The sequence below is a fragment of the Paroedura picta genome, chromosome 1, assembly GCF_049243985.1.
Source record: "Paroedura picta isolate Pp20150507F chromosome 1, Ppicta_v3.0, whole genome shotgun sequence".
Taxonomy (NCBI): Eukaryota; Metazoa; Chordata; class Lepidosauria; order Squamata; family Gekkonidae; genus Paroedura; species Paroedura picta.
Window position 1 is genome coordinate 157,008,009 of NC_135369.1, and position 24,723 is coordinate 157,032,731.

At 42.2% G+C, this 24,723-nt stretch overlaps 1 protein-coding gene and 1 long non-coding RNA gene across 2 annotated transcripts in view; both read right to left on the bottom strand.

Annotated features, from left to right (window-relative positions):
* Positions 1-2,216: 2,216 nt before the first annotated feature.
* Positions 2,217-4,199, bottom strand: LOC143823421 (uncharacterized). Its single transcript, XM_077309752.1, has 4 exons — positions 3,607-4,199; positions 3,226-3,318; positions 2,971-3,031; positions 2,217-2,788 (listed from the first exon to the last, which is right to left on the bottom strand). Exons 1-4 carry the CDS (start codon positions 3,812-3,814, stop codon positions 2,710-2,712), a joined length of 441 nt encoding a protein of 146 aa, XP_077165867.1. The 5' UTR covers positions 3,815-4,199; the 3' UTR covers positions 2,217-2,709.
* A 438-nt stretch (positions 4,200-4,637) lies between these two features.
* LOC143823441 (uncharacterized) overlaps positions 4,638-24,723 on the bottom strand; it is a 28,687-nt gene continuing 8,601 nt past the window's right edge. Inside the window, exon 3 of the long non-coding RNA XR_013226483.1 lies at positions 4,638-4,768. This is a non-coding gene — a long non-coding RNA (uncharacterized LOC143823441). The remainder of the gene's footprint in view (positions 4,769-24,723) is intronic.

A 24,723-nucleotide genomic window follows, 5' to 3' on the forward strand; every position in this document is an offset into this window, starting at 1 on the left:
CTTGTTCTTCAAAAAAGACTCTACTCACTCCTGTCCTAAGTCAACTAATAACTGTGTGAGTCTCTGGTTTTAATGCACATTGCTGCTTCCAATTGCGCCCTACCGGTTCGATCCCCTTAAAATAGACAGTCCCGGTTGTGGGAGTAACCAAGGGCTAACTGAATGGAAGAAGGGTCCGCAGGAAATGAAGGCGACCCCTATTTCACTGGAGGATAAAAGGCCTCCTGGTTTGTGTCTCCAAGGGGCTCATGCCATTGGAGGATCACATAGATACTTTTAAAATTCTCAGGGCGGGGAATAGAAACGAATAATCGTTGTACAAACGTCATTCACCAAGATGTCTCTGCCTAGGAAAAGCACGTTCTGGCAGAGGGCTGAGGCAGAGGCGCTCCTGGAGCTTGTTCTCCATTCTAAAAGCTTGGAGAAGCTAATGGCAAGCACCCACTCACTTACTAAGGGTGCATATTTGGTGCTTGCCGAAAAAATGAGGGACAGAGGGCATTTCAGGACATGGGAGCAGGTGCGCACAAAATTTAAGCGCATTAAGGTCGACTTTTTAAATAGTATCGAACAATAGGGGGTGGGGAAGCCACAGTCGAGTGGAAGAACAGTATTCCACGAGGCGATAATGAGGATCTGAGAGAAGTCGGGGAGGCTACCTCTGGAACTGCATAGACATATGGGTAAGTGTAATCTTCATTAGTTATTTGGGCTGGAGAGGGTCAGGGACATTAGGGCTTTGGCCATGACAGACCTGTTTTTGCCAATGAAAAACTGGTGTTGAGAAACATGTTAATGCTGCAAGACTATTTCTACATCTGTGATTAATAAGCAATGTAATACCCCTGCAGAAAGGATTAGGATTGTGACCAGCAAATAAAACATATAGTCCTTGTCATGATTTGTCTTACACTGTACCCTCTGTGCAACTGTTTTCACACATGGATGCATGTTGCAAAATGAATAGGAAATTAATCTTTGCACAGAAAAAAACTAGCAATTAATGCTTACTGCTTTGATGACTTATGTGGGTTGGGTGGGCCAAGTATAGACATTACCTCCATGCTATTTCTCCTTCCCAGACACACAGTCTCCAGTTAAGTTGGCCTCTGCGAAAGGGGGAAGAAGAGGAGGAGGGTCCATCCACCTCAGCCCAGGCAACATGTAAGAGGAAAAGCCCTTTGAACAAATTGCATATTAGGGTCATCCTTTTATCGCAACACCCTTCACCAGTGTGGTCAATACTGACCACAGTTGTATTTCTTTTCCCCTTTTACAGTGGAAACTCTGCAGGCAAGAGTGGCTGCACTTGAGGGGGCCATGGAGAAGCACCTGCGCGAGTGCGAGGCATCATGTCAGTTGGAATACAGTGGTGGCTTGTTACCCAAACCTCAATCTTACGCATCCAATTAAAGATCCGCCTTCATTAACCTCTCCCATCTCTCTTTATTCCATCCACAGCGAGAACCATGCAAGCACTTGTTGCAGAGCTCAGGGGTGCCTTGGAGACACAGAAGCAGAGCAGCGAGGAATCAAGTGAGCTCCCTAAAAGTGCTGCCGTATCCTCCTAGCCTAAAGGTTACTACCCCAGTAATGTTCCCCTTGTCTCATGTATCTATGTACTCTAACCGTGTGTACCTTTCCTTCTCTCTACAGTAAAAGTCATGGAGGAGAACAAGGAGGGAGATGCTTCCTGGAAATGCCAGGGCCCGGAGGACAATGAGAATGGACTGGGAGCTGCAAGAGCTGCGTGGGGAGAGGGAGGGAGGAGGGGGGGAAGGTTGCCAAAAGCCACGGGAAGAAGGGAAAGGGAGGGAAAGTAAAGGCACGTAAAAAAAAAGGGAGGTGGAGGAAAAGGAAGGGAGGGTGGGGCGGGGGAAGGGAGTGGGAGTTAAAGCCTGTTGAGTAATTGTATGTTTGGGTTAAGGGACGGGAGGGGTTAATCATAACCGTTACTGTCAAAAAAAGTTCAAAATAAAGTTGTTAAAGTTGATGTTAAACTTTAAAAGTCTTGTGTCTCCCTTTTTACAACCCCCTTATGACCTATCGACTTTGCATGCCCAGCTAGCCGACCACCCACTCACCCAGACACCCACCCACCCACCCCAAGAAACCAGGGCTAATCCAGACACCGTAATGATTGATAGGCTCAATCCTGTTGCAATCCTAAGGTACATAAGGGAAAGGAGACTCTTCTTGCAAAACAACAAGCAACTTTTATTTAACAAACAGAACTTTTGGTTCTCAAACATTGTTTTTAACTATGAAGGGGAGTATTTGTTAGCGGGTTTCACCTTTCTTTTGCCCAGGGCTGGCCTCCTCCTGGTTTGTGTAGCCATGCTGTAGGAGGGAGTTGGTGGGGTGTGTTGTGGGGTGGGGGTCAGGTTTACATTTATTTGAGGAGGGTTTGCACTCTCCCTGGTCTCTCTGGCCTCCATCACCACAACCGCCCTCTCCACAAGGCCCCCCATCTCCACTCTCCCTCTGAGTGTCTCGTTGGTAGACATCAAAACCTACCTCAAGAGTCTCCCATCCTCTAGCTCCATCTGTGTCCACTCATGGTCCAAGCCAAGCACTGCCTCCTCGAAGCCACGTGAGCACCTCATGTCTTCCTCTGCCTGCTCAAGTTGGCGCTGACCAACATTGGTCAAGACAGACCTCTGTCTCCTTTGTTCTCTTGGGAGTCTCTCCTTTGCAGACATGGCTCCTCTATGCACCTGTACAGCTGGGTCCTTGCACAGTGGGCTGGCAGGCTCTACCTCTGTGCACTCCTCCTCTGAATGTTCCTCTGTGAATAAAGAGAGAATGTGAACAGGTGGTTAGTTATCAGGCAAGAGCATTCCCTCACCCCTCCAAAACAAAGAATAAATCCCTTTCTAGGACTTATATTCATGTTAATTTACAGCAAAACAACAACAAGGGATGTAGAACAGAAATAAACATGGTTTGGTGGCTGGGCTACATGCTTACATGCTTGAATCTCTGTCACCACTTGGGAAAGCAGCCTCCTGGGCGCCCTTCCCTGTTCTTCCTGTAGACAAAAAGATGAATCATGTGTTAAACACATGGATATTGGCAGAGGGTAGTTTCAAAATTACCACATTTAAGATGCAGCAACCTTCCACTGTGTCCAGGTCTTCCTGCACCATGTCTTCCTGCACAAACGATAAAGGACACAGTGCCACACTCAGAGCCTTTTCCCACAATCTTCTTTTGAATACCCACCTAGATTTGTGGAGGCCCCAGAATCACTATCCCTGTCTCCACCAATACATGTAGATACTAAGGGACAGGCTGGAGTATCTGGGAGCTGTGTTTCTATGGAAAGGAAAAAAAGACAAGATCAATATGGATTCCCCCTCCCCACTACTGCCATGATCTTTTGTTTCTTGGAGTCTTGCATGCTTGGAAAAGCATGCTCGAGATCTCTATAAGCCAAATATTGGTGGCATCTTCTGCACTCCCAACCTTTATTGAAAGCACAGAATAATTTAACAGCAGTTGGGCAAGGTCCAGGGTGGCAACGAATACACATTTAAATGAATCCCACCTGTCAACACAGAAAGGCAATCCAATTCAGCCAGGCATCCCGAGAAATAAAATTACCGGAAACAAGGGGCGTTTGTGGGAAAATGGTCTCCTCCTGTCTGGGGATTACTGCTAGCAGGTCCAGCGTGACGAGGTCCCCTCCCCGTTGATGTTCAAGTTGGTCCTCTCCCGGTGCCCTGGGTAGAGGAGGACTGTGATGTGGAATCCATCTTGCCCTTCCAACTGGATCAGGAAAATGGAGGTGCAAAGGGGGGTCCCTGTTCATATACCTTCTTCCCGCACGAGGAGAGAAGGCGGAATTCTTGTCTCCTGATTGGACGGCAGCCAGTCAGGGAACCTTGGATTGGACTCCAGAAGTCACGTGTTCGTTTCAAACTCATAGCGTGGGAAAACTTGCCTACCTGAGGAGGAAAGTTGCTGCTCAAAAAATTGTTGTCTTCACGCATGCACATATTCGTTTACACGAGTCAAATGTACTGTCGCCATACACAAACCAGTCGCCCGTGATGGCGGCCAGACCTCCTTCGCATACAAGGGGGTGAAGTCCGTACAAGCACATTATCATGTCACTCACGGCCTTCTTCATCTTCTTACACCAAGCTCCCACGTTCAGAAAAATTATTTCGCTGATATAGAAGCGAGTGCTTAATCGTTTACATGCTCTTCAAGTAATAAAAAATTCAAAACATTTGTTTTTTGTGATGGATGCATGTGCTCGCTAAAGTTATGGGCGGTGGTGAAATGGGGGATGTATTGTGGCAATACAGTTTGGAGACAATTAAAGAGTGGAGGTTTGTTTTGCTATCATGCTGTATTAAGCAGGGACCTCAGCCGAAGAAGCCACGTGCTCGCTTATTTGTTGCTTTTCGTGGTTTATGGGGGGGGGGGAAATGGCGATCCCATGTCCCGGAAGCTCGGGGGCGGGAGAAAGGGAGGGACATTCTTTGTACCACTATTTTGAGACTGCACATGTCTTTTGCTGATGTGTTGCAGAATGTGCTCATAAGTCGTGTACTTTTTTGTAGGGAAATCCACGTTTTGCAATTCCCCCAGAAGCGCGACAAAAAACCATTTTTTGCTGGAGTTTGGTGGGAGTTTGTCAGTTTGTTGGCGACGTCATGCGGAATGTTAAAAAAAAAGCATTTAGAAATTGTAAGACTTTAGCTATAACTTGTGCAGAATGGACCTTAGTTTTTCTTCCCAACTCCTTCATTATGACCTACATGAAAAATGAAACATTTAATTTCCACAAGAGGGAGAGAGAGAGAGAGAGAGAGAGAGAGAGAGAGAGAGAGAGAGGGAAGAAATGAAAAAGCTTATCGGCAGTCCTCACCTCCTGAAGTAAATATTGATTTATATTTGAAATGTCTCTTTATGTTAACCTGTCCCTTCAGCATTCTTCCCATTGCCTGACATATCATTTCCCCCAGGACTCAGATTGACTTCTGACATTGCCTGTGTCAGGTTGAATGAATTTTCTTAAGATAGGGGAAGTGTTGGAGGAGATGGAGTTCCAGATTGTCAAATCAGGAATGAATGGCAGAATACATACATATGCTACTATATCAAGTTTGATGGCTATCATGGTATGTCTAATATAGAAAACATACCATATAAGACTAGGCTACATCTAACATCCACATTTACATCACTCGAAAGATTCTATCATTTAGTTTTCTCCATACAAATCTGGACTTTGGGGACAAGCATTTTGAGCCCTTTATGAATGTTATCAGCAGCACATAAAATTAACTGTTGATGATAGCTTTTAAAGCCAGGGGAAAATGAAATTAAAATATAGGCAAGAATGTTTTTCTTCCAAATTTCTTCTCAAAATTAATCTGCTTTAATTGCCTGTTATGGCCCTACACCAAATATATGCTACCATTATTTTAATATAACAGGAATGTTATTAATTGTTGAAAACTGAATGTTATAATCAGAGATGTTAGGTGTCTGATTTGAACTCTACAACAAATACCTAAGAAAGTATGCATTAATAAGCATTATTGACTTAATGCTATACTACTAAAAACTCTCCAATAACATATTAACTATTTCAAGGCAGCATGAAGATGATAATATGATATCTCTTGGCAGCTTATTGATTGTGCTATAGTGTGCTACAGCAGAAGCCTGAAAGTATCCAGCCACTCCTCCAACGTATGTGAGCCCAGCTCCTAACAGCCTTCAATAATCTTCTAGTGTGCCTGGATTAAATTTTCACAGGAAATGTCTTTAGCCTTCTACTGCCGTTGATGAGGGTATCACATAAAGAGCTAGAAGAAGGAAGGCATTCCTGCAATGGATCTGAAATCAACTCCCATGGAGAAAGATATTGTATTTAATTTCTTTGGTCATTTGTACTAGAATTATTTATGATTTATGTGAACTTCTTTGGGGGCTAATTTTGGTTTATAAAGTAGGAAAGAAATATAGAGTTGGATCCAGCCATGCCACTCAGCAATGGTGGAAGCCTTCCTCCAATGAAAGTGGATCTTCCACCAATGGAAAGCTCCTCAAATTCGGGAAAGGCTCCTTAGGCTGGAGGAAGGCTTCAGATTGGCTGGATCTGTTTAATAATAAATAAATATGTCTATACATGTGAATTCCATTCTTGCAAATTGAAATAATCATGTATACATTCTTCAAATCCACGTGAACCAAATTTAGGCTGGTTGTTTCCTCAAAACTATTCTTTCTTCTACACTGACATTATGTATATGTTTTAGTTTTAATTTAGTATTTTCATAGGTTATTTATACCCATGACTAAATGAATATATTTTCTAATGTCTATACTTTTACTATGAATACAATCAGGAATGTCATATCAGTATTCTGAATTAATATGATTTACTTCACTCAGGAAGAATGGCCAAATACAAAATTGACATTTTGGGAGTTTTTCCCTCAGTTTCTTGGAGATTTTTTTTATAAGAAATCATGATTGGCAACTTCTCCATGAAACAAAATATATGCTTTATTATGACCCAGTTTTCCACATAACAAGGGGAAGTAATATGAGCAAATTTTATCCAGCCATGCCTAGGAGATGAGCCAGATTACTTAAACTCCATCTATTAAAATGACTATTGTTTAATACTTTGTTTGCTCTAAAGTTGAGGGGGAGATATATACCTTATATATACACCTCCTTGAAAGGGTGGGATAAACATTCCCAAGCAAATAAATAAATGATACAATACTTTTCAAAGTGGTAACATAAATGGCCCAAAGTGTCCTAGAATAATATAGCCCTAATACAGTGCAATCTGGGGTACTAGGACTGTGAATATGCAGGGGACAGTTTGGGGCTTGTATAAGCCCTACAGAATACTAGAAGGAGGAAAACAACTATGCTAACTGTTGTGGGTATTCTAGGCTGTGTTGCTGTGGTCTGGTAATTTTAGTCCCCAATGTTTCACCAGTAACTGTGGCTGGCATCCCCAGCGGTAGGACATGGCAAGATGGAGAATCTCTCTCTCCATCGCAATGCAAAGCTCTAATGCTGCATCTGTTCCCCCCCTCCAGTTTAAGGCCATTCTGTGGACTTCAGCCTATGGCAACAAATCCCATCAGTAGGAAGGGATCATAAATTTTACTGTGGTATTTAGAAGTAATACGATCTCATGATTTGATTCTCATGACAGATCTCCAGAGGAGTCAGTTCTTGGCATATCTATTTTATCATCCCTCCTACATCTGGTGCAAGCCAAAAATATATTAGACTTCACATAAACTCAACAGTCATTAGTTTAGACAGAATCAACTCAGTCTCTCTGCACAGAACATTTCCCACTCAGGAGCATTAAATAATTTTGTAATGTTTCTAATTTACATAATAAAAGTTGGCAGCACATCCCCCACTATTAATTGCAATTTTTTTCTTGCCATAAACCTTTCATTCTTGTTCATCATAAATATGATCTGTATAAATTAAATCTACTGATATTTTGTTGGTAGGTTCTGATTAGTTGCTAGTGATAACTGAAACAAAGAAAAAAGATTAAAACATAAACTCTGCTACAGAAAGCAAGAATCCAGAATTTGGCTTCTATCCCTTTCAATTCCACCAAATTAGTTTCCTGGACATTTCAATTACAGCTAACATAGGCACTGTACTAAATCTTATATAAGAATCAACCAACATTAGCTGAAATGAATGACATTTGATATGCATTAGGTATAACTTTGAAGTCGCACTTTAAAGTAGCAGTAGGAAAACACCTCCTATAATATGATAGCAGCTGGATGTGTATGAAAATTATATACAAAACTTAATGTAGGTCTTGAAGTCCCGTGGTATTTTTTAAACATGGAAATACCAATATATATAATACTTAATATGGTAAAAATCTGGAGATTGGAGCTATGAAGAGACAAGACGGATCTTTTTACAACTCTAAAAAAATGCCTCAGGATTGCAGAAAAAATTGAACTCTGAAAAAAAAAATGAGGAGTTAGCTGCACAAAATAATAGGAGTCGCACTTGTGGTTTTAAGAAATTGTTTTCCATGGTGGTCATTGGCAGGCAAATGCACAGTATTGCAGCAATTAAAAGACAGAGGGAGGGGACAGGTCCATTTCCTGTCCTGCTTTGGCCTTTCAGGGACAACTCAATGGGCCAGTCCAACCAGGAACCACTGAACAACTTGTTATCAGGCAGATTGCATGACTCACCCAGGCTCAATTTGCTATTGAACAGTGTGATGTTGTGGTTACAGACCAGGATCTGGGAGACCCACATTCAAACAACACTCCTCCATGTAAACTCACTTCGCCAATTGCACATTCTTAGCCTAACTTATTTCATAGTCTTGTTGCTAGGATAAATTGGAGGTGAGGAGAATATTGTAAGCAGCTTTGGGTCCCCAATTTGAAGAAATAATCAAAATAACTGAAGATGAATGGCAGGTAGAAGGGTAGATAGGAAGAAAGAAGGAATCAGGAAAAGGTGGGGATATGAGAATAGAAGAAATAGTATAGGGAAGGGGATACAGGGCAAAATGAATCGAACAAACCAAAAACCAAACAAAAAAACCAAACAATGTCTGTTTATAAGCTATTGTAGTGTTTAGTCGCAAAGTTTATGTTATTTGTCACAGTCTGCGGTTTGCAGCTCATAAGTGGATCATTTAGGGGTGGCTGAGTCTGCGTGCTGGCCTCCCCCGAGGTTTTGGAGCTCCTGTAAAGGGGCTACGGAGATGCATGACTCGTGGAGGGTTTGCATCTCCAGGTGGTGATTGGTAACCCTCAGAGGCGAGAGCTCATTGGGTGCCAAAGGAGAAGCCACCTTGGAATTGTCAGTGGCTACCTGGGGGATCAGGGGCCTATTGACGGGGAGCCTTGTGGTCGGCTGATCGCAAGGGGGTATGATCCAATCCCATTTTGGGCGCCACGCTCACTTGTTAAATAAAGGCTGTGGCCGATTTTTTGCCAAAGTGGTTGTGCCCATGTATTATTGAGGTGCATAAATAGGCCCCTGCAACGCAATAGAAACAAAAAAACAGCTTCGTCTGAAATAACCACAGGACTGCCTAAGTGGGGAGTTAAATGGATGGCAGTAGGCAGAGAGAAAGTGTGCTCCAGGAGTTGTCAAAACAGAAGTCTTTTCAGATGAAGAGAGTGGGAGCCATACAGAGACTGTGTCCTCAGAAGAGATATCATTTGGATTTGCATTTTTAAAGGATCAGCTTTTGGGTCCATTTCTGCACTAAAATTTTCTGCTTCAGCCACAGTCCTGAATTGCCCCCTCACTTGCCCCACAGTAAAGGAATCCCCAGAAAACCAGATCTCATCTTTTCAAGAAGGGTCTAATTTGGAGCTGCCTAATACAGAAATGCGTGTAACCAGGGTTTTCCCTGTGTCTGCCATTTTGAGTCATTTGGGAATGCCCCTTTCCTCAATGCTGTCCTCCCTCCCTCCCGCTCTTCTGAAACATCTGCCTTCTTTTTTAAAGGGCTTTAAAAAGGGATGATAGCATTATAGCACTGTTTCTATGGGTTTTTTTAAAAAGCAATCAAATAGTCTTGCATAGCAGGGTTTTTTTTTAGTTACATTCAGGACACTTTGTAGGGAAGAAGGAGGCAATCAAGGTCACAGAATGGTGGGATGAAGGGGCTCAAAGAAAACAAAGGTGCAAGCAGGCACCATTTTGCAAAATATACATTTTTTGAAAAGAACAAAACATAATGGGAGGCTGCTTCAGTGAGGAAGATATGTTATGAATTTCAGCCTGAGAAATGAAGGGAGGAAGGCTCAAATGCAGAATTGCTAGAGTCAACTCACATCATCTAAAGGAAATCCACAGGGAGGCTAAAAGAAGGTAAGTTTCCTAATACGGAAATGGTCAAAGCAAGGGTTGTGAGTGTCCTGCAAAGGGGGTTGGACTAGATGATCCAGGAGATCCCTTTGAACTCTATTATTCTATGATTCTAAGGGCATGATTTCAATAGCCATTTTTCATTCCATGTTTTGAGATCTTCGGGGGTCCTGTTCTGTTATGCATGATCCAGGCTGGGCAATCGAATTTAAATGTCCTAGAAGAATATCTATGTTTGAATGATTAATCTCTTTGCTTTGTCTTTTTATGCTAAGGCTTAGGTATTCAATGGCTAACTAGTCATTTTATTCCATGACTGCAATTCAGCCATGTATTACCTGATTTATCCCTGCCTTTATCCTGGCCAGTCTAACTTCCTTTTGTCTCATGCTTGCAGTCTCTAACTGAGGCTACCCTAATTTTACTAGTAAACAACTCTTAAACTGGGTAGGGGGGCAAGATTATTCTCAGATGGCAGAATAATCATGACAACAACCTCTGAATTCATTCCTAAGTATTTAGCAGAGTTGCCCCATGGATTTTGGACACCTCTGATCATTCCCACATGCCATGAGGAAACAACTTCCTGCTGTCCTTGTCCCTCTGTCCCAAGATGGTGGGAGAATACTTAACCCACTTATCACCCAGTATTGCACTGTAGGAAGGACAGGAAAGGAGGAAGAGGTCCCCCATCCATGATTGAGAGGAAGTAGGCTTCCTATAGGCTGTGTCACTTCTGGGGGGGGGGCGCAATTTGCCATGGCAGACCCCAGCATAACATGATGGTAAGAATATCTGCTCCTACATGGGAGTGAAATGTGCCTTCCAGAACCTTAACAAGGCAAGGATGCACATCAATTCTAAGCACTGATCACAGCCCACACAATTTTATTTTATTCTGCACTCCTGAGGGCAGCAAATTATTTGTCTTGAAATGCCGAAGGTCCATCTGGGCTGAATTCAGCATGCCCCAGCTACACCCCCTGAATTTCTTTGATAGAACATGTTAATAGCTGTTTTTTTCCCCCTCATGGTCATGATACACTTGGGTGGGCATGACAACATGTTTATTTCCAGCAACATGGTTCTTTGCCTTTATAATTTGCTTAACTTTTTCATCTTGAATAAATGTCCTTGGGAGTAAGTTCCATTGAAATCAATGAACATTATTTCCAGGAAATGTGATCAAGAAAGCCTGAACTGATGTTTCCAGTGATAATGTCAACAGCTTCTGAGACCTACAGTTTAAATATATTGTATTGAAGACTGAAGACTTTGTGGGTCAAATTACTATGCTGAATTCAACTAGTTTGGTTCCATATAGTGTCCTCTATTCTGGTTATTGTTCTGGTTTTTCACTGGGTCCCACCCTTCTATCCTTGGGTAAAATCATATCAGAGGCTGAGGGTAATTCAATGGGACAGGAAAATCTAGGATTTCCCCGTCTCAAATGCACCTGAGCCATTTTCTGTGTCCCAGTCCCCCATGAAAGAAGCCTTCTCCTGTCATCAGAAGTTTATTTGAAAAGATCAGCAATTGATTATTGAACTATTATCAGCATTATAACACTATTTATCAGATTCTCTGTATGCCCAGGTTTCATTGTTAAAGAAGTAATCCCTAACCTGTATTATCACCTTTCCCCAAATATTTATACAGTCATAGGCTAGAGACTTCTACATGGGTGGGGAGCCAAAGGGCTATGTGAAAAGGGGAAAGTGGGCAATAATGTCATGCCCTTACATCCTCCAACTTATTTATTTTTAACTCTTTATTTATATAAATTCATATATACCACATTTCCAGAGTCCTGCTCAAGGTAGCTTACAAATTATATATTTCCCTAAAAGCATAAAAATAAATGATTATTATAAAAAAAGCAAGCTATTAAAACAAACCAGGACATTAAAAAAAACACTGGGCATCTGGGATATGGCCCAGGAGCTATGACCAGATAAAACATTTGTTTTATCTGTAAGTGTATGCTAAGCATATCAGTTCTGTTCTTTGAAGTGTTCTGCCCAATTCACTTTTATTTATTTTATGCTGCCCTTCCCCTGGGCCTCAGGGCGGCTAACAACATGTCCATACAATTAATTAGATATTAAAATATTTAAATATTAAAAATTCTGGCTTGTATTTTAAAACCTAGGTGTTTGCTGCCTTCTATCCAATATGGAAATGGGGAATAAAGTGTTGTGATGTTTGACAAATGGCGCGCAGATGTTGTTGCCTACGTAGGGAAGGCAATCTATTGACAAGTGGTATTTATGTTGATTAGGCACTATGCTGATCCACTTGAAACCAAAATTTGCCACCTTTGTGCTTGCCTATAGAATATAATATCTGTAGAATAAAATGCCTACAGGAGAGTCCAGTGGCACCTCAGATACAATGAAGAAGCGTGCCTGCACACGAAAGCTCATACATTGAATGAAACTTTGTTGGTCTTAAAGGTGGCACTGGACTCTACATTTGTCCTGCTGCTTCAGACCAACACGGCTACTCACTTTGAATCTAGAGGAGTTACAAAATGTCATCTACCTTTGGAAAATAACTTTTAACAGAATAGATTAAGTCCTCCACTAAAATAGTAAAGAAGTATTTTTAAATTTTATTTATTTTATTTATTATTGGACTTATTGCCCACCACCCCCGGCAAACCGGCTTGTGGCAGGTTACAAACTACGTTCAAATACATCCCCCCCCCACACACAAAAAAACATCAACATTAAAATGCACAATATAATAACATAGCGGTAAAAAAATGACACGACAATATGTTCTTGCAATGGTTTTGAATTATTGCTTGTTGCTTGTTGTTTGTGTAGGCTGGCTGCTGCGTCCTTCAACTATGAGGAGGGGCTTCAAATTGTATTGTTTTCCCTACGTTGTATACAATGGGATGATGGTTATACAAGGAGAAATGTTTGTAAGAAGACCAATAATGCACAAAGGGGTAATTGACAGATGAAGAGGATGATTGCAGCAATTTTGCAGATCACTGATTCATATGCAGCAGAACGATGAACAATAGAATAAGAAATAAAAGGGGTATATGATACTATGAAAAGCATGGATATCATAATAGGCTGTGACTTTAAAAATGTTGAATTACTGATACTAAACACATTCTAGAAAGATTATAGTGGAGATGAAGAAGAGAAGTATTCCCCTAAATGATAAGTACTGATAGTCACTCACACAATATTGCCTGTGTAGAACACAAGAATCAGTAATTAAACAGACATCAATCCATATTCTAGTTCATAGTTGATGAATCAGTAGGAATCGGTTTTAATTGGTAAGGGCAGATTTTAATAGGCGGCTGAGAGGGTATACTTGTTTACCTTCAGCAGCTATTTTGATTCATAAGTGTGTTTCTACAGCAGGGAATGAAAAAGAAAATATTAAAGTCTAACTAAGGCACATTAAGTTTGATGGGTATTAAGTTTGATGGGTTGTTAAAACGGAATGGGTTACTGTAAGACAAAAACACAGCGATTTATCAAGCTTATAACTGAAACAGCCCCAAATTCCTCATAAAAGACAACACTACGATAATATTGAGAAATATTTGTTATTTGGCTGCATGATGAAGATCAAGTATCTTTACTTCAATATTAATGACTTGGACATACCAAATAAAAGAGGGCTTAATGAGACCTTTGTGTGTGATAAGTGCTGTCAAGTTTATGATGACAGTATGAATTAATGACCTCTAGAGCATCCTAGGTCTTGCAAACTGAGGGTCATAGCTTCTTTGATAGAGTCAGTCCATCTCATCTTGGGTATTCCTCTTTTCCTTCCACAGTTACTAACGATTATGGAATTTTCCCTTAACTCTTGTCTTCCCCAAATGCAATATGATAGCCTCAGTTTGGTCATCTTAGCCGCTAGGAAGAGTTTCGGCTGGAGTTGGTTTAGGACCTACTGATTTGTCTTTTGGGCAGCACTTGGCATCCATAAAACTATCCAACACCATATTTCAAATGACTCAACATTCTTCCTGCCTACTTTCTTCACTGACCAACTTTTACACCCATACATAATAGTGGGGAATATTATGGCAGTCTCGTCCATGAAATGAATCTGGGATTGTAAGCTCTGGACTGTGGGACCCACAAGAAGCCAATCATTCAACTAAGGGATAATAGTCATGCCATTGTGACAAAGGAACATGACTACTGCCATACACTTCGTGAAGACCCTCAGAAACATAGCCAAGACAAAAGGTAACACTGTATACTGGAAGACCTGGGATATGAGCTGGAACCTAAGATATTTTCTATCCCCTGGATAGATGACAATGTGAAAACATGCATCCTTGAGATCCAGCACTGCAAGCCAGATCCCTAATGAAAGGGATTTGATGACAGTAGGCAAGGAGACCATGTGAAATTTTAAGTGTCTCTAAATCAAGGAATCGGACGAGATCCCCCATCCCACTTCTGGACAACAAAAAAAAACTTGAACAGAATCCCAAGGACCGTAGGCTATCAGGGACCTCCTCAAGGCTCCCCTTATAAAGCAGTTTTTTGAACTGAGGACATTAATGTGGGGAAAATGTTATCCTGTGCCTCAGAAACCTACTGCCATGAAGGAAAACAAGAAAACTGTAAACAATAACCTTGGTGAAAAATCAAATGAACCCAGGAATCTGCTGTTAATGAGTCCCAAACAGGAACAAAGGCAACCAAACAATCAAGAAAATAAACTTGGCCAGCTCCAGAAACAGCAGATAGTCATAACCTCTACTGTTGATGGGGTATATCTCTTTGGGTTGATTGAGAATCTTTTGTCTTCGGGGTCTGTCATCTCTTTTTGAAACACTGATATTGATAGGAATGATACTGTGATGCCTGATGCATATGTTGTTGCTGTTAGGTGCGAAGTCGTGTCCGACCCATCGCAACCCCATGGACAATGATCCTCCAGGCCTTCCTGTCCTCTATCATTCCCCGGAGTCCATTTAAGTTCGCACTGACTGCTTCAGTTACATCATCCAGCCACTTCATTCTCTGTCGTCCCCTTCTTCCTTTGCCCTCAATCGCTCCCAGCATTAGGCTCTTCTCCAGGGAGTCCTTCCTTCTCATGAGGTGGCCAAAGTATTTGAGCTTCATATTCAGGATCTGGCCTTCTAAGAAGCAGTCAGGGCTGATCTCCTCTAGGACTGACCGGTTTGTTTGCTTTGCAGTTCAAGGGACTCGCAAGAGTCTTCTCCAGCACCAGAGTCCAAAAGCCTCAATTCTTTGACACTCAGCCTTCCTTATGGTCCAACTTTCACAGCCATACATTGCAACTGGGAAGACTATAGCCTTGACTAGACGCACTTTTGTTGGCAGGGTGATGTCTCTGCTTTTTAGGATGCTGTCTAGATTTGCCATAGCTTTTCTCCCCAGGAGCAAGTGTCTTTTAATTTCTTTGCTGCAGTCCCCATCTGCAGTGATTTTGGAGCCCAGGAAAATAAATTCTGTCACTATCTCCATTTCTTCCCCATCTATTTGCCAGGAATTGAGAGGGCCGGATGCCATGATCTTTGTTCTCTTGATGTTGAGTTTCAAGCCAACTTTTCCACTCTCCTCCTTCACCCGCATCAAGAGGCTCTTTAGTTCCTCTTCATTTACTGCCATTAGAGTGGTATCATCTGCATATCTGAGGTTGTTGATATTTCTCCCTGCAATCTTAATCCCAATTTGTGACTCATTTAACCCCACCTTTCTCATGATGTGCTCCGCATACAAGTTAAATAAGCAAGATGACAGTATACAGCTTTGCTGAACTCCTTTCTCAATTTTGAACCAGTGATTCCATGCCCGGTTCTCACAGTTGCTTCTTGATTTGCATATAGGTTTCTCAAGAGACAGATAAGATGCTCTGGTATTCCCATCTCTTTAAGAACTTGCCACAATTTGTTGTGCTCCACACAATCAAAGGATTTAGCATAGTCAATGAAGCAGAAGTAAATGTTCTTCTGGAACTCCCTAGCTTTCTCCATGATCCAGCGTATGTTGGCAATTTGATCTCTAGTTCCTCTGCCTCTTCAAAATCCTGCCTGTACTTCTGTAGAAGAAGAAGAAGAAGAGTTGATTCTTATATGCTGCTTTTCCCTACCCAAAGGAGGCTCAAAGCGGCTTACATTCGCCTTCCCTTTCCTCTCCCCACAACAGGCACCCTGTGAGGTGGGTGAGGCTGAGAGAGCGCTGATATCATAGCTCGGTCAGAACAGTTTTATCAGTGCTGTGATGAGCCCAAGGTCACCCAGCTGGCTGCATGTGGGGGACCGCAGAACTGAACCTGGCATGCCAAATTAGAAGTCCGCACTCCTAACCACTACACCAAACTGGCTCTCTGGAAGAACTTTCTGGAAGTACTCAGCCCACATATTGATGGAGCCTAGCTTGTAGGATTTTGAGCATTACTTTGCTAGCATGAGAAATGAGTGCAATGGTGCGGTAGTTTGAACATTTTTTGGCATTGCCTTTGGGATTGGAATGTAAACTGACCTTTTCCAATCCTGTGGCCACTGTTGAGTTTTCCAAATTTGCTGCCATACTGAGTGTATCACTTTTACTGCATCATCTTTTAATATTTTGAATAGTTCAATTGGAATGCTGTCACCTCCACTAGCTTTATTGTTGCTCAGACTTCCTAAGGCCCATTTGACTTCACATTCCAGGATGTCTGGCTCCAGGTCAGTGACTACCACCTCATGGTTATCAGGGATGTTAAGCTCACTCTTGTATGTTGTTGTTGTTATGTGCGAAGTCGTGTCCGACCCATCGCGACCCCATGGACAATGATCCTCCAGGCCTTCCTGTCCTCTACCATTCCCCGGAGTCCATTTAAGTTTGCACCTACTGCTTCAGTGACTCCATCCAGCCACCTCATTCTCTGTCGTCCCCTTCTTCTTTTGCCCTCGATCGCTCCCAGCATTAGGCTCTTCTCCAGGGAGTCCTTCCTTCTCATGAGGTGGCCAAAGTATTTGAGTTTCATCTTCAGGATCTGGCCTTCTAAAGAGCAGTCAGGGCTGATCTCCTCTAGGACTGACCGGTTTGTTCGCCTTGCAGTCCAAGGGACTCGCAAGAGTCTTCTCCAGCACCAGAGTTCAAAAGCCTCAATTCTTTGACGCTCGGCCTTCCTTATGGTCCAACTTTCGCAGCCATACATTGCAACTGGGAAGACCATAGCCTTGACTAAACGCACTTTTGTTGGCAGGGTGATGTCTCTGCTTTTTAGGATGCTGTCTAGATTTGCCATAGCTTTCCTCCCCAGGAGCAAGCGTCTTTTAATTTCTTTGCTGCAGTCCCCATCTGCAGTGATCTTGGAGCCCAGGAAAATAAAATCTGTCACTATCTCCATTTCTTCCCCTTCTATTTGCCAGGAATTGAGAGGGCCGGATGCCATGATCTTTGTTTTCTTGATGTTGAGTTTCAAGCCAACTTTTGCACTCTCCTCCTTCACCCGCATCAACAGGCTCTTTAGTTCCTCTTCACTTTCTGCCATTAGAGTGGTATCATCTGCATATCTGAGGTTGTTGATATTTCTCCCTGCAATCTTGATCCCAATTTGTGACTCCTCTAATCCCGCATTTCTCATGATGTGCTCTGCATACAAGTTAAATAGGCAAGGCGACAGTATACAGCCTTGCCGAACTCCTTTCTCAATTTTGAACCAGTCAGTGATTCCATGTTCAGTTCTCACTGTTGCTTCTTGACCTGCATATAAATTTCTCAAGAGACAAATAAGATGCTCTGGTATTCCCATCTCTTTAAGAACTTGCCACAATTTGTTGTGCTCCACACAATCAAAGGCTTTAGCATAGTCAATGAAGCAGAAGTAGACGTTCTTCTGGTACTCCCTAGCTTTCTCCATGATCCAGCGTATGTTGGCAATTTGATCTCTAGTTCCTCTGCCTCTTCGAAATCCTGCCTGTACTTCTGGAAGTTCTCGGTCCACATATTGCTGGAGCCTAGCTTGTAGGATTTTGAGCATAACTTTGCTAGCATGAGAAATTAGTGCAATGGTGCGGTAGTTTGAACATTCTTTGGCATTGCCCTTCTTTGGGATTGGAATGTAAACTGACCTTTTCCAATCCTGTGGCCATTGTTGAGTTTTCCAAATTTGCTGGCATATTGAGTGTAGCACTTTTACTGCATCGTCCTTTAAGATTTTGAATAGTTCAACTGGAATGCTGTCACTACCACTAGCTTTATTGTTGCTCAGACTTCCTAAGGCCCATTTGACTTCACATTCCAGGATGTCTGGCTCCAGGTCAGTAACTACCCCATTGTGGTCATCAGGGATGTTAAGCTCGCTCTTGTATAGTTCTTCTGTATAATTTTGCCACCTTTGTTTAATCTCTTCTGCTTCTGTGAGGTCCCTACCATTTTGGTCCCTTATCATACCCATCTTTGCATGAAACGTTCTCTTCATATCTCCAATTTTCTTGAAAAGATCTCTGGTCCTCCCCATTCTATTGTTTTCTTCTATTTGTTTGCACTGTTCATTTAAGAAAGCATTCTTATCTCTTCTAGCTTTTCTCTGGAATTCTGCATTCAATTGGGTGTATCTTTCTCTTTCTCCCTTGCCTTTCACTTCCCTTCTCTCCTTAGCTATTTGTAAAGCTTCCTCAGACAGCCATTTTGATTTCTTGCATTTCTTTTTCTTTGGGATGGTTTTAGGTGCTACCTCTTGTACAATGTTGCGAACCTCCGTCCATAGTTCTTCAGGCACTCTGTCTATCAGATCTAATTCCTTAAATCTATTTGTCACCTCCACTGTGTATTCGTCGGGGATATGATTTAGTTCATACCTGAGTGGCCTAGTGCTTTTCCCTACTTTCTTCAATTTAAGCCTAAATTTTGCAACAAGAAGCTCATGATCTGAACCACAATCAGCTCCTGGTCTTGTTTTTATTGACTGGATAGAACTTTTCCATCTTTGGCTGCAGAGCACATAGTCAATCTGATTTCTGTGTTGACCGTCTGGTGATGTCCATGTGTAGAGTCGTCTCTTGGGTTGCTGGAAAAGAGTGTTTGCTATGACCATTGTATTCTCTTGACAAAATTCTACCAGCCTGTGGCCTGCTTCATTTTGTACTCCAAGGCCAAACTTGCCTGTTATGCCGGTTATCTTTTGGCTTCCTACTTTAGCATTCCAATCCCCCATGATGATAAGCACATCATTTTTTGGCGTTGCTTCTAGAAGGTGTTGTAGGGCTTCATAGAACTGATCAACTTCATCCTCTTCAGCAGCAGTGGTTGGGGCGTAGACCTGGATCACTGTGATGTTGAATGGTTTGCCTTGGATTCGAACTGAGATCATTCTGTCATTTTGGGGATTGTATCCCAAGACTGCTTTTCCTACTCTCTTATTGATTATGAAGGCTACTCCATTTCTTCTGTGAGATTCTTGTCCACAGTAGTATACCTGATGGTCATCTGAATTAAATTCACCCATTCCTGTCCACTTTAGTTCACTGATTCCTAAAATGTCGATGTTCAGTCTTCTCATTTCTTGTTTAACCACGTCCAGCTTGCCTTGATTCATGGATCTGACGTTCCAGGTTCCTATGGAATAAAAATCTTTACAGCATCGGACTGTCTTTTCGCCACCAGTTACTTCCACAACTGAGCGTCCTTTCGGCTTTGGCCCAGCCGCTTCATTCATTCTGGCGCTACTCGTACTAGCCGTCTGCTCATCCCCAGTAGCATATTGGACACCTTCCGACCTGAGGGGCTCATCTTCCAGCGTCATATCGTTATACCTATTGGAACTGTCCATAGAGTTTTCATGGCAAAGATACTGGAGTGGTTTGCCATTTCCTTCTCCAGTGGATCACCTTTTGTCAGAGCTCTCAGCTATGACCTGTCCGTCTTGGGTGGCCCTGCACGGTATAGCTCATAGCTTCACTGAACTACGCAAGCCCCCTTGCCACAACAAGGCAGCGATCCTTGAAGGGGGTCACTCTTGTATAGTGCTTCTGTATTATTTTGCCACTGTTTTAAAATCTCTTCTGCTTCTGTTAGGTCTCTACCATTTTGGTCCTTTATCAAACCCATCTTTGCATGAAACATTCTCTTCATATCTCCAATTTTATTGAAGAGATCTCTGAGCCTCCCTATTCTATTGTTTTCTTCTATTTGTTTGCACTGTTCATTTAAGAAGGCATTCTTATCTCTTCTAGCTATTCTCTGGAATTCTGCATTCAAGTGAGTGTATCTTTCTCTTTCTCCCTTGCCTTTCATTTCCCTTCTCTCCTGAGCTCTATTTGTAAAGCTTCCTCAGACAGCCATTTTGCTTTCTTGCATTTATTTTTCTTTGGGATGGTTTTAATTGCTACCTCTTGTACAATGTCACGAACTTCCGTCCATAGTTCTTCAGGCACTCTGTCTATCAGATCTAATTACTTAAATCTATTTGTCACCTCTACCGTATATTTTTCAGGGATATAATTTAGTTTATAACTGAGTAGCCTAGTGCTTTTCCCTACTTTTTTCAATTTAAGCCTAATTTTTGCAACAAGAAGCTGATGATCTGAACCACAATCAGCTCCTGATCTTGTTTTTACTGTCTGTATAGAACTTAATCTTTGGCTGTAGAACACATAGTCAATCTGATTACTGTGTTGTTGATTAGGTGTTGTCCATGTGTGGAGTCATCTCTTGGGTTGTTGGGAAAGAGTGTTTGCTATGACCATTGTATTCTCTTGACAAAATTCTACCAGCCTTTGCCCTGCTTCATTTTGTACTCCAAGGCCAAACTTGCCTGTTATCCCGGTTATCTTTTGGCTTCCTACTTTAGCATTCCAGTCCCCCATGATGATAAGCACATCATTTTTTTTGGCATTGCTTCTAGAAGGTGTTGTAGGGCTTCATAGAACTGGTCAACTTCATCTTCTTCAGCAGCAGTGTTTGGGGCATAGAGCTGGATTACTGTGATGTTGAATGGTTTGCCTTGGATTCGAACTGAGATCATTCTGTCATTTTGGAGACTGTATCCCAAGACTGCTTTTCCTACTATTTTATTGATTATGAAGGCTACTCCATTTCTTCTTCTTCTTGCCCACAGTAGTATACCTGATGGTCATCTGAATTAAATTCACCCATTCCTGTCCATTTTAGTTCACTGATTCCTAAAATGTCGATGTTCAGTCTTGTCATCTCTTGTTTGACCACATCCAGCTTGCCTTGATTCATGGATCTGACGTTCCAGGTTTCTATGGAATAAAAGTCTTTACAGCATTGGACTGCCTTTTCACCTCCAGTACCCTCCACAACTGCGCCTCCTTTCGGCTTTGGCCCAGTCGCTTCATTCATTCTGGTGTTACTCGTACTAGTCGTCTGCTCATCCCCAGTAGCATATTGGACACCTTCCGACCTGAGGGGCTCATCTTCCGGTGTCATATAGTTTTGCATTTTGGAACTGTCCATTGGGTTTTCATGGCAAAGATACTGGATTGGTTTGCCATTTCCTTCTCCAGTGGATCACCTTTTGTCAGAGCTGTTTGCTATAACCTGTCCATCTTGGCCCTGCACGGCATAGCTCATAGCTTCACTGAGCTATGCAAACCCTTTCGTCACGACAAGGCAGCGATCCTTGAACAGGATGATGAATATGATTGCCTCTGAATAATGGGGTAGCTAAATCCTGTTGCCATTGCTGGAATCGGTAGTGTTAATAGCCCGGTACCAGGGGAAATGAACGCAAAGAATATGCTGTTTGCCTGCTCTTCTTGAGCCATGAAAGGAAGCCATCAGTTGTTACTGCGAAGAGAGCATCTCTCTCAAACAGAAAATTCTCGACCTTGGTGAGAATTCTTGACCTCTGGGGGCAGGGAAGTGCCATGAAGCCAGGAATACTGCCTCAAAATAATCGCAGAAGCCATGGCCTGAATCACAACTTCTGCAGAGTGTTTGCCTGTGCTAATTGCTTGTTTGGAAGTACAAAACACCTCTGACTGAAGTAGCTTGGTTAGCTCCTTAGATTCTTCTGGCAATTGTTTGAGATATTCAAGCAGACCTTCCCAAAGTACCATTTGGTAACCCCCATTTATAGTTTGATAGTTTTCTATGCAAAAAGCCAACGCCGCAGAAAAGTAAACCTTCCTCCCCAATGCAGTAATCTTATGACTTTCTCAATCTAACGGGGCAGAATGCTGTCCTGGCCTCTGCTTAAACTGCGTGTCTTCCGGCACCATGGATGTATATGGGGGATGAACTGAAAGGTAGTTGGTAAAGTAATTCTTAACCTTCTGCTTATGCCCCCAAAGAGCCCTATGCTCTGCCACTGCCAGCGGGCTAATGATCCCTGGCCCAAAAGATGCCCACTTGGCCTCAACTAGGGCCAGAGCCTTCTCTGTCCTAGTCCCCACCTGATGAAATTTGCTCCCGGAGGAGATCAGGGCCCTAACAGATCTAAAACAGTTCTGTAGGGCCTGCAAAAGGGAGCTCTTCCACCAGGCAATTGAAGTCAACTGGGATCAGTAACATATGCAGGGCCTCTGAACATCCCTCTCAAGAACCCATAAACCTGAACCATGGGCCTGTTTGAATGGTTATGAAATAGACTGTTACCTTCATTTATGGTTGCTATCGTTATGGTTATTATTGTTACAGTTCCTTTATATGTTATTTAGAAATAATGTTCCATGTATTGTTTATGTTCCATGTGAACTGCCCTGAGCCTCAGGGAAAGATGGTATATAAATTAATTAAATAAATAAATAAATATAAACACATAAATGTATCAAGTTTTCTTGGAGCCGGCATAACAGAAGCCAGCTTCTTCCAAATTGGCATGGTAAGTTCATCCATTCCCTCCAAAATGGGAAACTCAATATAAGTTGGATTCTCTGAATGGTGACAGCTCAATGCTTGTCCATCAAACATGTATCAGAAATAGCAGTATCCATTTCAAATTCCTTCACCATATAGAGCAACTACTCTCCATGCAAGCGATAGTCCTCCGTTGGAGATATAGAGGGGTCTCCAACGGTCTTAGCCAAAGATGGTTCTGATGTACTGCTGGGTGATGGAACAGACCACTGAATCTCACCCTCCCCCCCTCCTAAGGCTATAATTGCCCTTTCATTCCTGGATGGGGCTCATCAAATTCAAATAAGACCTCCAATTCATCATAGGGAAATTGGGTGTATATACATTTCTGGGCCCTGTAGGAACAGCTGATAAAAGTTTTCCACGCCCTGTGTTTGCACAGTCTCAGTGTGGGGCTGCATCACTAGATGGATAATAAACTCTGTGTGTCTGATGTGTGTAGGTGGAACTTTTGAACCTGCACCTGATATTTACTCCAAAAGTACTTTCCTAGGGGTATGTTCTTTTGGGAGCCATAACTTGAACGTCCTAAGTCGAATCTGCAGATAACTTGGTGGGCAGGTAAATAAGCACCATAGGGAAGTTTTCAAACCATTTGATGTCTCTATCTTGCACATATACTTCTGAACCTCCTGTACCCATCATTTCCTGGAGGCCCTTTCCTGGGGGCTGAAACTTCTTTGGGGGAGGCTATAACTCAGACCCCAATAATCCAATCCTTGCAAACCTTAGAAGGCAGGTAGAAGAGACTCAGAAGGAAATCCCTTGTGAGTTTGGTGTCTCTCACATGCTAGAGTACTCTACTGCATCATAATCCTCAAATCTGAACCAGTTTGTTTGATTCCTAGAAGTTCATAAAAGTTCATGCCTGGAATCAGCTCCCGGGTGAGCTGCAGGCCCTGCAGGAGCTGTCAGCATTCCGCAGGGCCTGTAAAACGGAGCTCTTCCGCTAGGTCTATGGTTGAGGCTGGGATTGGCAAGGAAGAACATTGCCCCCCTGGGGGGTTTGAAGGAGTCATCATCACCCTCCATTCCCCAATGCCCTTGTTCGGGTAGGGGAGACTGGTATTTTCCGCAGTGTTGGGTATTTTTATAGTCTTTTAACGGGGGTTTTAATGGGGGATTTTAAGACTTTTGTTACCCGCCACGAGCCTGTTGGAGTGGTGGGAAATAAATCGAATAATAATAATAATAATAATAATAATAATAATAATAATAATAATAATATAGTTATAGCAAACCACCCTGAGCTGTAAGGGAGGGCAGTATAGAAATGTAACAAACAAAATAAGCATACTCATAGATTATTCAGCCTGTTGCTACTGTAGATCTTTTCATTATCCAGCTCAATATTGTTTGTGTTTATGACTTCTTGACCTCAGTGTAGCAGTTTACCCCTCTCTGCATTAATTATCTGGTGTCTTTAAGGTAGTGTTCTTTTCATCTGTTCTAATTTTTTGAACATTCACTGTAAGTTCCTTTGGATTCTTAGAAGAGATAAACAGAAACACTAATTTAACTCGGCAAGCGTTTCACACAGATTTCTCTAAACAGTTTGCTATGCTCAGCTTTTCACTCAATATTTTTAGATAGCTTCCCTGACCCAGAGTCCCATGTGTGCTACACTGGATAGAATACACAGAGCCCCTAATCAATCTGACTTTCCAGTTCATTCAGTGAATGGGGCAGTCTGTTGAAGTGAATAATAAAGGTTCCTTACTCAGGAGCACACAATGCTATATATACCTAGGAACTACATGTAATATTTATTGGAACTCCTGGGAGGATGTTCCTGCAGTAGAGGAAGCTAGCATTAAATTTCTCATTGGCACAAAGGATCATTGAATTGTCAAGAGGGTTTCCATGTTCCATGTACTAAACCAGAGGTTGCCTTTTTGTTATAACCATTCATATCTCTTCAACATCCATGACAAAACAACAACCATTGGATACAATTCAGGCCCAAGTTAAATATGTTGATGACCTAATGATCTGAATGCATTAGATTTCA